We start from the raw sequence: 13,490 nt of genomic DNA, 5'->3' as shown, positions 1-13,490 counted from the left end.
TCTGAAATTCCTCATGTCATTCCCGTGTATTACGGAGGTGGGACCAATTATTCCCGATAATCCATTACACAAAAAGTGCATTATTCGTGTCTTTTTTTCTTCACTCTAATCGTTTGTTCCTCTTTTAGTAGGCGCGGTCCATCCCCGCTGGTGCGGACGCCGAGCCCTCGACGTCGAGGGCACCCTGGACACCCCCCGCACCACGATATCGGCTTCTCCGACACCGTGTCCAACGTGGTGGAGATTGTCAAGCACGAGCATCATGGCAGACACGGCTACCGCTATCATCAACACGCCCCCGCCTACCGGACATCAGGAGGTATGAAGGATACTATGTTTTTAACACTTTTTATTTACTTTTTTGCCTCACAACAGGTCAGATTGCAGTGGTTAATTACAACACAGGTTTTGTCTGTGAGGCAAGCGCATTAGCCATTAAAAGAAATATTCCGGTCACCTGTAGCTAGTAACCTTACAGTTTATGTACAAGGCTGTGGTACTCTGGAAAAATCGTAGTTTCTTCTTCCTACTCATGACTGAGGATCGTGGGCACCTTGCCATACTCTCGAGACTGCAGTCCTCCACTTGTCTGGGTACACCGCATTTCTGGGGGCTGCCACAAACCAAGTGCCTGTTGCAATTTTTATCTGGTCAAGCAGGTGCATATAAGACCTCTATCGTCTTTTTCGCCCCTCGACGATCTTCCTCTCTTCTTCCGAGGTGACCAAAATATCGGACGACTCGTTGAGGCATATGATCAAGAGTCTGTCCATCAGCTTCAGTTGCTGAAGAATGGAGGCGTCAGTGCGTCTGGCTATCCAGAATATTCTTAGCATACGTCTCCAGCGCCACATATCAATTCGTAGAAATGAGAAAATGGATCATCTTTTCTGGTCAATTATCTTCTGACATTTTTCTGGGCATTTTCTGTCGAATGACATCACAACCTTTATCATTTTCATTCACCTCAAATATTTTACTAAGCAGATATTTTTTTCACAAAATACTAACTGTTGTTGTAACCAAAAGAATAAGACCCTTATTGGGTATTGGAGTGACTATAAAGAATGCTTCATAATAATATACCCTTTTTTATATTTGGCTTTAAATTCTCTATCATTTTGAAGACAGTAAGTATCCACATGACATTACTTTTTCCCCCAAATGAATACTGATTTTATATAACAATTATATATTCCGTGTTTGACCAAATAAAGAACAGCTAGAATCCTGGACAGAGTTTTCGACTCGAGTAAAAATCGTAAAAAAATTAATCAACGGGAAATATGTCCGCCATGTTGAGTAGTGGTTGGCGCATTCACCTACCATGCTACAAATCCTGGGTTGGATCTGGAATATTAATCTTAAATGCAGTACTTCAATTTTTTGTCCTGAGCTGGTATTCTGAACGGTATAGCGAGTGTAGAGAATGCTATGTTATCGCATAAAACGCGCTAAAAGGCGTTTTTTATGCGCGCTGTGTTAAGAATACCACCCCTGCAGCTCAATCACAAATAACTATCGACGTGCTTAAAAACATACTAAGCATTTGAGCGATCACAATGAACAATAATGAACATGCTTAAGTTATCGCAGTCATAATTCAACGCGTGTGTAATCTCTAAGTCAACGCTCATGTCGGTTTGTTTTTTGTTTTCCTCGTAAATAAATACAGTTCGTTGGGGAAAAATTGGCTTTTACTATAACAAATTATAAAAATTATTACATTTGCAAAATAGTAAGAAGTATCTAATACAAAAAAGTAAAAAATAAATTACAATTACAATTACTATGGCGACTGCTTATCTAGACATTTGGTTTGCCAACCGCCGACTAAATGCAATAAATAGCATGATAAATAATAAATAAGTAAGTAAATAAAAATTTTGAAAATCTTAACTCTTAAAATATGCGCATGGCATTGGTGGGTCAGATTGGACCCAGTTTCAAAAGTTATGTTTTCTTTTTGTTATACAATCATCAAAATGTGCTCCGATTCAAAAGGAAGACGTCTTCAATTTTTGTGTTTGATTTTTCATGATTTTGTCAAACTATAATTCAAAATATCTGAGCACACAAAATTAATTTTCACATAATTTATTTATATACGGCATTTCTGCCATTTACACATGTGTGGTTTAAACAGTGCTTAAATATACAAATTGAAAAAAATAGTATGATATATTAATATACTCGTACTATACATATTATAAATTACTTGAAATACATACATATTTTACAGTAATTATAAAATAACAAAATACTTTAATCAATCAAATTATAATTATTCTAACCAAATCTCCTGAAGTTGATTTGCTCTTTTTGATAAAAATATGTTGGTCACTTTATTTTTTAAGTTAGGCAGAGATAAACTAAATATATCAAAATATGAGGCATATTCATTCCCTATAATTGATAAATGCTCATGGGTCTAATCGGACTCATTTCCAATGGGTATACAGTGGCTTGCCATATTATTAGACTTAACCTGGAAAAACTGAGAATACTCCATACAATTGATTTTTTGTGGTTTATTTTTCTATGTTTATACATTTTTTTTATATTTGGAGCTTGGATAAATAAAAAATATAATTTTTTTACTAAAATAAAAGTATTTAATACGCAAAAAATAATAGTTATTAAAATTAAATTATATTTCTAATATTTTGTGTGATGACCTTTTGCTGCAATTACGGCTGTATTCGTCGCGACACGTTAAAAATTCAGCTTTTTACCGTGTTTTGTAGATCTTCGTTGGAGTTCCAAACGAATAATAATCTTTCCATTAATTTATTTATTTATTTTATTAGGTAAACAAACAGTATGTACACATATATTGCCAATTTCTTTGTATATTAGAGTAAGAAACTCATGCACACACTAAAAAAATTGTTTACACTTAATACAATAATTTCAATAATGTTCAATATAATAAATGTAAAAGAAACGAAATGAAAAAATATTCATATAATAATAATGTTAAATGTCTGCTTCTCTCAAAATTTCTATAATTTTTGACCTAAATTTACATACATTGTCACAAAAAATATCAGCCTCGGTAAATATATTGTTATATTGGTCGCATATTCTAGGTATTGTAGATTGTTTAAAATAGTTTGTTGACGCGTTTTCAGTGTAAAACAAAAGATTTTGTCTTGTCGGTCTAGATGGCACACGGAATGGAAGTCTTTCTAGTAGGATAGGAGAATCAATTTTATTATTTATTAGTTTGAATAAAAATAACTGGTCCAACATTATTCTTCGATTTTTAAGAGAGTTTATTCCATGGTACTGCATACTTTCAGCATGATTAGAAAAGTTAATGTTTAACCGGTAGTCGACCTGCTTAAAAAAATTTTGTTGGACCCTTTCTAGTCTATTAATACTTACATTATAGTAAGGTGACCAAATAGGAGTACAGTATTCTACCTCGGGACGAACAAATGTTTTGTAGAGTTTTTCATATGTCTCTGCATGTTTAAAAGGTTTTGATACTCGCATAATAAGTCCGACCATTTTATATGTTTTTTTAGGATTGATTCAATATGAATATTAAACATTAGTTTCGAATCAATAATAACACCTAAGTCGCGAATTTGACTATCTGTTATAGAGATCGGGGTATTATTAAAATTAATTTCAGCTTGGTATTTATTTTATTTTAAGACATTTCTCTTTTGAAGAAGCTCCCAAACATTCTCTATGGGATTCATATCCGGAAAATTTCCAGGCCAATCCAAAACATGAATTTTTTGTCGAGTTGAAATTTCGTGATGGACTTGGCCTTATGGCACGGTGCTCCGTCATCCATAAAAATGTAATTTTCGCCGTTGGGGAACCATTGTGACAACTGTGGCAACAGTCTATCTTAGAGAATTTCCCGGTATTGGTCTTGCCCCATTGTTCCTTCGACTATTTGAAGTCTTCCAGTGCCCTGTTAGTTAATAACGGACCAAATCATGATATATGAAGATGTTCCACTGTTAGCACAATACAGTCCGTATGAAATTGTTCACCTACTCTTCTCCTGACAAAACTCGATTTATCGGACATTATTTGAAAACCGATTCATCTGAAAAGCAAACGTAAAGCAACAAAGAAATGTTATCAAACCAATTCAAACAATTGAAATATTTGAAATTAAGAATCGTAAATTATAATTCCCATTTTCCTGTCATCTACTGTGAATTTTTTATATTTTTTTGCCTATTCCAGGCGTTTCTTGACCGTTATGGGAGTTAACTTGGGTTTGCGTGCAGGACGACGAGAAGTCAACCCAATTTCTTTAAGGCGTCTCTGCACTGTGCGTTCTCAATTCCCTGTTCCTTTACTTGTCTGGTCAATAAATTAACGGGGTGTTTTCTATTTTGCAAATATATATCCCTACTTTTTCTATCAGTCTATGGTGTCGTGTCCGTTTTCTGCCACAAGCTTTTTTACGGACAGGTTCCAAATGTACGCCCAAATCCAATTTTTGCTTCACTCTCTTAACCGTACTTCGAGAAGTTTGAAGAATCTCTGCTATTTATACTGAGACATCTCAGTTTTATTTAATAATCCACAAATTTCCCCCAACTTTCTCGGAGAAATATCAGCAGTCCTTCCCATAGCTAAAAAAATATTATAAAATGTGAGGTTATGCAATAACTTTTCGCTCATTATTGTACTAAAATTACATTCGAGTGTGTATATTTATGTGTACATACCTTTTGAAATAAAAAAAATTATATAAGTCACCAAAACGTCTTCAAAATGGAATATTCTGACGAATAATTGTTTGTTAAAAATCACACTATACAACCCTGACCGACAATAAATGTCATAAATAGTCACAGAAGATAAAAAAATAGAGACAAGCAGTGTTTTTATTTATAAATATGTGTTCATCGGTGTTGCCAGAGTAAAAAAAATATATTGTTCTACCGCATTTGGGGGAAGAAATTTGTACTATTATTCCACTAAGTCTAATAATATGGCAAGCCACTGTAAGTCATTTTCCCGTTGAAATCTGGGCCCTGAACTTAGAATTGTGAGCCGAATGACGAAGTGTTTGTACATACATTATTGGATGCCTCGCCGATGTGTGGTGTAACCTGTATATGATAAGTCTGGTTGGTGTTGCGTGTGTACAAGTGAGTGGTGGTGCTGCAGAGTCGCCGGGGCGCGCCTTCCCCTCCAGCAGCCACCTGCACCTCGGCCAGCGCTCCCGATCGCCGAGCCCGCACCCGCCCGCGCACTTCTTCGGTGAGGGGGTCGCGACACACCACACACACGACACAGCACACACCACACACCACACACCACACACCACACACCACACACCACACACCACACACCACACACCACACACCACACACCACCCTGTCAAAACTTCTCCACTGGTTTAGTCTGTCTTATTCCCTCTTTCAACGTACATTTTTTAAAAATTATTTTTCACGCCCATAAGGCTTTCACATACATGGAAGTCCACAATAAAGGAACAAATAGCCTTTATTGTGGATTCAGCACTTGGCTTTGACATATACCGAGGTCCTATGCTATTAAATATCTGACATAAATTAAATTCCAAAACGCAAATAATTTACACAATATATTAGAAACTGTTCAAAAATTTATATTAAAAATAATGCTTCACAAAAATCGCACTTTTCTCTCTTTCCAATTGTTCCAAGAAGATAAACTTTTATTATTATATTGTTTTCGATGTTTAAAATATATATTTAAGAACCAAAATGTATTTACAAGTAATTCAAATAGATCAAGTCAAAGAAGGAATCGTGTGTTAGAAATACCACATTGTAAAACGAGGCTCGCACAGAGACATGCATATTTTATAGGCCCAAAAATTTTTAATTCTTTTTTTACTGATAATATTTCATTGAATACAAACTTTCAAAATTTTCCTTCTTTTAAAAAACATGCACGATAAAGATATGAACTCTTTTTTTCTATGATTTATTTTGTTGCCCTTTAATAATTAGGAATATTTTTGTTTTTTAAATATTTTTTATTTCCTTTTTCAATTACTATTTAAAAAAATACCATAATATCTTTTACAGAATATTTTACTTTTTCTTTCTTATATTACACAAAAATATTATAACTGTTCATTATTTATTATAGGAGCAAAAATTCATTAACATTTTGTTGTATACCCACGAACAGGCCATACCTTTGTGGGATTTTTTCGATTACTATTTTTTCTATTAAAATGTATTTCATTACTATGTAATTATGCTTTATTTTTTTAACGCTCTGTTTTATCACTTATGTTTATTGTAAAAAAACAAAAAGAAAAAAAAAATACAAAAAATTTAAAAAATGGCGCTTCCCATCGTTTCGAGCGCGTCCAGAACAGTGGTTATTCACATATAAAACAGCTTATTGCAATAATTTCTGCATTTTCAACATCAGGCATGTCAGTACCGAGGTTTGTAAACAAGTATGGCCAAAAACGGTTCACTTAAACACTTCATTATATGTTCAATTAGATTCCTAAGCAGATCTTAAAAGAAAATGTTGACGAAACTTTTAAGAAAAATATAATATAATACCTTATACTCGTATGTAACAAGGCTTTGCCTTTTATTGATTATTATTTTATGATGACAGTCATCTACTTAATTTTTTGTACAATAAGAATTTAAACTAGTGAGAAGATTTGGCTGGGTAAAATTACACACTACTCCTGTTAAATAAATCGCTGACCGAATTGTTTGTGCGCTTTTGTGATTCATTTTTTTTTTACATTTGATATACACGCTTTCAACAAATTCATACATTAATCATACTTAATAAATTTTCACTCATATCTTACTAATTAATTTACGACATTGGGGAAACTACACATTTAAATTGTAATAGTGACCTCGTACACATTTAAGAAACAGATCTCACAACAATTATCTCTTATTTTTTGGTAATTTATATGTTTCCTTAGATATGATTTAAAATGCATGTATTTTCTACCATCACCTTTGATATTATTTGTGTTTTTTACACTTTGTAAACCATTTTATCACTTCATTATTATTGCATGTATTCCTCGAAATTTTCACTTCTTGGAAATAGCAAGAAAAAAGTGTTAAGTATGCAAAATAATTCAGCCAGACGAATCTCTCCCGCGTCAATAAAGTCAACGGCAGCAAGAGCTGAGTAAATGGTAAAAGTGGCCACAATGACAGGTCATAAGCCCTGCAATTGCCTAGATTACTTTTGAAACAGTTTTCTGCATGACATCTTGCTATTCAACGGAATTGGAATATTAAATTAATTTATTTAGAAATTTAATTCTCATTTTTAATACGATCATTCGTGGTATGTCTTCTGTTGCAACCACTTTTCCTTATTTATTCCTCAATCATGATTGGCTTTTTACTGTTGATTTTTTTCCCTTTTTATGTGTTTTATTTTGATTTTCGCCATATTGAAATCCTAAACATGATGTTGAATCAAAGTCTTAATTTAAAATTAGGAAGTTCGCTAATTATCTTTGAAAATACAATATATTAGCTATCAGCGATATGATTTTTTTAAGTTTTGTAATTTTGAAATAACTCGACTTCTGACGTCACAAATTCTCTTTTATGAATTCTGCTGATTGGTGAATTGGCTTCCGTAAACCGGAAATCTATCACGGTTGAACTAGTGACATCGTTCTAAGTAGTTTTTATTAAAATCTTTCAAAAAACTTTGCCGTACAATTTAATGCTTTAATTTTTTATCATCATTCCCTTTCCGCACCTGATGGTACATAGGGCAATGCATTTGTATACCAATTGCAGCGTATCTTGATCATTTTCGTTACATGAAGGTAAGATAATCAGTCTTACGCTTCCGGTACCAGTCAAGGGACAAGAATAAATATTTCATATCAACCATGTTAATTAATTATTCATTATTATTATAATGTTAATTTTAACCTTGCGTAAAAAATAATTTTTTTTACACAATTTCTCGTACCACTGAACTTCCTACTTAAATCAAATTATTTAATGAACCTTATCAGAAAGTCTTCCATTAATCTGTTTAAAAAGGTTTTTTCTACAATAAATAAGACACTCGTTTCCCGCTTTTGATTTACAAATTTTATCCCAAAATGGAATTTTCTTTTGTTTAATTTTTCCTTGTTTTGTTATTTTTAATTGTTTTGTTATTTTTTCCTAGTTTTGTTATTTTTAGTTGTTTTGTTAGTTTTTCCTTATTTTGTTATTTTTTCCTTGTTTCGTTATTTTTTCCGTGTTTTGTTGTTTTTTCCTTGTTTCGTTATTTTTTCCGTGCTTTGTTGTTTTTTCCTTGTTTTGTTATTTTTTCCTTGTTTTGTTATTTTTTCCTTGTTTTTTTATTTTTTCCTTGATTTGTTATTTTTCGACCAATTGGCACTTACATTACTACACATACAGCTTATTGTGAACTGAGTCTCTGTTGCGATTGTTTCATTGTCCAGTTACAATACGTACTATGGTGGAGAATCATTGCTTTGCGTTTTCTGTCAAGTCCTATAGATTTCAAATAAAGTTGTATGCATTCTGCTTGGCGTTACTTGATTCTGCCCCGTACCGCTGTCTGTCCATCGACTACAATCTCTCGGCTCGCTACATCCCATGTTCCGCTTTGCCTGTACTCAGCTCTTCTTGCCCAGACAGCGGTACGCCCAACTGCGGTACTCGACTCATCTTTAGCGTAGAAGCCTTGGATTCGATACTAGCCTTATCTTTTTATCCCATCTTTACTAGTAACTCCCTTACTGTTACGAGAAGAGCTCAACTAGCATTTGAAATCAATTAAGAAATAACAAGCCTTTTTTGAAACTGGAATAAAATATATTTTGGCGGAGGAAGCAGTCCGTATAGACCTTGATTTGAAATCTATATAGAACGATACGATAGCAACGTGAAGTTTCAGTTCAACATTACAAAATTTCACCTAACACGAAGCGGGCGAGTGTGAGCTCGACTGTGCGAAACATACTTCAATATTCCGGGTATATTTTATGACGTTCAAAAAAGGATTTGGTTCTACGAAGGATGGATCGCCCGCATCGTAGATAACATTCTCCTAGATCTCTTTAGGAGTATTGGCTCGGCATCACCATTCGGGTCATTCTTGTTCACTTTAGATTTGTGCCCACTCTCTAGGCTAGACTCTTCCTTAGCTTCGCCCCCTGCTAGATCCTAACCACCTTTGTGTCTGATAGTGAGCTACGGGGGTCGGGATCGCGAATCGTCGCTTCACACCTTCAGCACGGGGAGGAGGGGGCAAGGGCGACGGCTGCCGCCTACTCCCAGTAAACCTTCCACTCTGCAGCTCAAGCCTCCGGCGCCCCCTATCAACTTCCCGAAGTTGAATTCCAGCCCTACGCATGTGAGTTACGATAGTTCTGTTATTTTTTAAATGTATCATAAAATATGTGTAATCATATTTATTCTATTTATCTGCAAATCTGCCTTTTACAAACATTTATAATACTAACATATTTGGCTTAATCTTTTTTTTTTAAAACATAAATTTCCTTAAGCCCAAGATTTATTAAAAAAAATAAAACCTAAAAATTATGCAAAACTTATATTCAAAAAAATAACCTAAAAATTATACAGCATATTCAGTAGAAGTTTAAATAATAAAACATTCCACAGTAATACAACAAGAAAATCATAAGTACTGTTTCATACAGCTGGGCAAAGTTTATGAAGTTAGGTGAATATTTATGAAACCAATTACGAAGAAGCTTCTAATTGGACTTTATTTGAAATATGTATCGTATATGATCGTTTATTTATTTTATTTAAAATATATTAATGTTACATTTAATTAAGACACAAATACCTACTCCATGGAACCAAAGTCCTGTGTTGAGTTGGGACGAATACAAGGAAATATGACAAAAATGTTCATTTTCTCTGTGCTTGTTCATCAATTATGGTTAGAAAATACATGTATTACACTCAAACACTTAATATCACCGTATATATTTTACAGAATAAAAAACGTCACAAAAAATACTTACCATATCCACATATAAAAGAAACATGCCATAAAAATATATAAGGAAAACGCCTCTCTCCGTGATTTACTGTGCCCATTTTGAGAGGAGTTAAGAACTGGATTTTCCTTAGTAGGAAGAATTTGAGTTGGAAACTTCTCGATTTTCCTAATGTTTGGGTTTACAGTTTACCATATTGATGTGCCAAATATGTTTTTTAAAATTGTTTTTTGTGTTTCAGTGCCTCGATTATGAACGCTATCTTCATCTGTATATATCGAGACGGTATACTTTACTTCTGTACTATCTGTATCTTACCCGGTATATTCTACCCTCTTATCATATCGACAACATATGATCGAAACAAGCCAATGGAATGGCCGCAAACAATTATTCCGCGTGCCTTGCGTAATTAACATTTAAAATAGTTCTCATTTTTATTTTAAATAGGCTTCTGTAATAAAAAGTGCTCACTTTAAAGCGATTATAAACTCCAATAAATCCCAATTCAAGCAAAAAATGCTCGCTTGAACATGAATTTTGCATGACTTTTGGAAATCACCTAGACGGTACACTTAACGATCGTCTGTATGTATCTACCGATCTGTATCGATCGACTACAAAGCCGGCTTCTATAACGTCTCGATACATACACTCGGAAAGATAGTAAAACAGATGGAAAAAATATAATAATTAAATTATTTTTTTAGAGTGGTAACTTTCTGACGCATATAATCTGTGTCTGCGTCTAGATACTCTTATTTTTTAATCGGAGAGAACCTAGTGACATTATTTCCACATCTAGGCGTTCGTTTTATTAAAGTGACAGTTATGTCGGAATTTTATTCGACTTCAAAACTTACTTACTTCTCATATTTTTAATAGGCTTTTAAGAAAAAAAGTGCCAACCTCAAAACGATTGAAATTTTTAATAAATCATTTCTGAAGAAAAAATTGCTCGGTGGAACAAAAATTTTGTTACTATTAATGCGTAGATAAACGTATCGAGGGATTCTAAACTCGTCGGTATAAAATTATGTACTTACATCAAAACTTGATGGTGGGGGGTATCGATACCTCTGAAGCTATGTCATTTTAGAGCGAAGATATGTGTACCGTGACATACGCTCCCCCTTGATTCATATCGATGTACCTACCCAAAACTTAAAGGTGGGGGATTGGTAGTATATCTTTATAATCGCTTGAGGGAATTTATCTTCAACTATACCGTTAAGGTGAAGGTATGACGTCTTTATCTTGCCATCATAATCGAGGCCCTGATCCTATATTTGTGGTGATATACTCGTGTGTATGTGTCAACTAATTGCTCATCCTATTTCAACACGGGACTTTTAATCCCATAGAGTTGGGACTTATGTCTCAAATAATGTGTAATAAATTACATGTATGTAAATAAATAGGCTTTTTGCTACTGGTTTTGTAGGTATTTCGGAGAACAATTATTATGGAAAAAAGCTTTTGCTTTTAACCCCTTCAATTGTCTTTTGGCTTTCCAATAAAATAAAGACAAGAAGACAATTGTTCTAATAGAACTTAAATTCAAATGACTTTAATATTAATTATGTATCTCGTGGTCCTATAACTGATGTGTTTGATTTTCCCATTTAGCAACACATGTCTGTGCATGCGACGCCACACTCGCTGCATTCGCTACAGTTGAGAGACAGAGATAGAGATACGGATCGAGAGAGAGATCGATTATTAGAAAGAGACTTCCGAGACAGAGATAGGTATTTACATGTTTTTATTTGATTAATCGCACTACTCTTAAAGCTTTTTTTAAAACATTGCTAATATTGTATTTGAATAAAATAACATTTTTGTTGGTTGCATGTACATTAGAGTAGGCCGATGATGTATGAAGTTTTTTATTTTTTTTGACATCAAAGTAAAAGGGGTCTAAAAAGTTGCATTTTCGATCACGTTAAATATAAAAATTATTTTAAAAAATATTCCATACTACTTTTGGCCCTCAACCGAGGTTTGAAGTTTACAACTGCCTAAACATTTTGTTAATTATCTATATTGATAAAATTATTTTTTGTTAGTAAAGATATAACCGAATCACATGAAAAAATCGAACATGTTTTAAAACTACGGAAATGCAAAAAGTTTACACTCCGCGGAACTGATTCCGTTGAGCGCCTGGCTAATATTGACGAAAACAATAGCGCATTAAAACAATGCTACCATTTATTACAAAATAAAGTGCAACTCACGCCCTTAGGTGTTTAATGCACATTATAACATTTAATTGGACTGATTTTCTTCCTTAAATACGAAATGACAGCCGGTTTAGAGCAAAAAATTGACTTTTTCGAAAACTTCAAGCTCTGGTTGAAGGCCAAAAGTAGTATCAAATATTTTTTCAAATATTTTTTGCATTCCGAGTAATCCAAAAGGCAACTTTTTAGACCCCTTTCATTTAAAAATTCAGAGAAAAAAAACATCGGTTCGCCCTAATGTACATGTCGCCGCCAAATCGTCAAATTAGACTAGACTGTTCGTAAAATGTTGACATTCACCTGAATGGCTAAGCCCTTCGTTGAATGAATAGGGTATTATCACTCGGGAGGAATATCGGATTTAACCTACTCTACAAATAAAAGATTTTTTAAAAATTCTCCTAGTGTTTAAATAAGCCCTAATAATAAATATTTTCATTCATTATTTTCGTTTGGAAAATAAGGTCTTTCGAAAACGATCGTTTCGTAAGTTGGTAATAAATTTTAAAAATCGAGTAAAAATAAACAAATGAGCAGAAATTATAAGGAATTAAATAAAATACTATGATTGAGCGCGTCACCCCTTTCTCATTATTTGGATATTTAAATTTTAAAATGCGCGCAAGTGTGCTCCCTTCACGCCGCACGAAGGATGCCCGAATGAAGAGTTTTGTGTTTTTTTTTTCTAGACTGATGGAGCACAGTCACGCGCCTCTGAGCTTCGAGCAGGCGCTGGCCCTGGGGCGCGGCGGGGGCGGGGGCGGCGGCGGCGGGCGCTCGCCGCTGCCCAACGGCCACAAGCCGCGCGCCCTGCAGCGCTCCGACTCGGACGAGGACGACTGGTGCTAGCACGCGCCGGGCGGCCCCGCGCCGCCGCCCTTCCGCCCCACGCCGGCGCAGCTGCGCGCCTTCGGCATCGGGCTCACGGCGGCCGACGTGCTCGGCTCCGACTCGGACGAGCCGCCGCCGGAGCGCGCGCCCGCGGAGGGCGGCGAGGCGCGCCGCCGCCGCCAGCAGCGCGCGCTGGACCGCCTGACGCGCGGCGGGCCGGCGCGCGTGGCCGACTTCATGGCCGGCCTGCAGGGGGAGTACCACGAGGACGACTACGACTACGGCGAGGGCGCGCGCTACCTGCCCGCGCCGCCGCCGCCGCCGCCCGCGCCGCTCTCCGTGGACGAGAAGCTGCGGCGCCTGGCGCGCTCGAGCCCCGCGCTGCACGCGCCGCGCCGCGTGCTCTCCAGCGACGCCGTGTGGCGCGCCGC

At 35.6% G+C, this 13,490-nt stretch overlaps 1 protein-coding gene across 1 annotated transcript; it reads left to right on the top strand.

Annotated features, from left to right (window-relative positions):
- Window positions 1-128: 128 nt before the first annotated feature.
- Window positions 129-13,088, top strand: LOC148271702 (voltage-dependent calcium channel type A subunit alpha-1-like; the record flags this gene model as incomplete). Its single annotated transcript, XM_088241037.1, has 4 exons — window positions 129-319; window positions 9,197-9,363; window positions 11,612-11,733; window positions 12,918-13,088. Coding segments are annotated over 4 exons (640 nt in total), but the record flags the coding sequence as incomplete, so codon positions are not given.
- Window positions 13,089-13,490: the final 402 nt, after the last annotated feature.

Source organism: Micrasema longulum, unplaced genomic scaffold, assembly GCF_059751315.1.
Source record: "Micrasema longulum isolate JH-2025_06_02 unplaced genomic scaffold, ASM5975131v1 h1tg002717l, whole genome shotgun sequence".
In the NCBI taxonomy this organism is placed as follows: domain Eukaryota; kingdom Metazoa; phylum Arthropoda; class Insecta; order Trichoptera; family Brachycentridae; genus Micrasema; species Micrasema longulum.
This window is presented reverse-complemented; position numbering and strand designations above follow the sequence as displayed.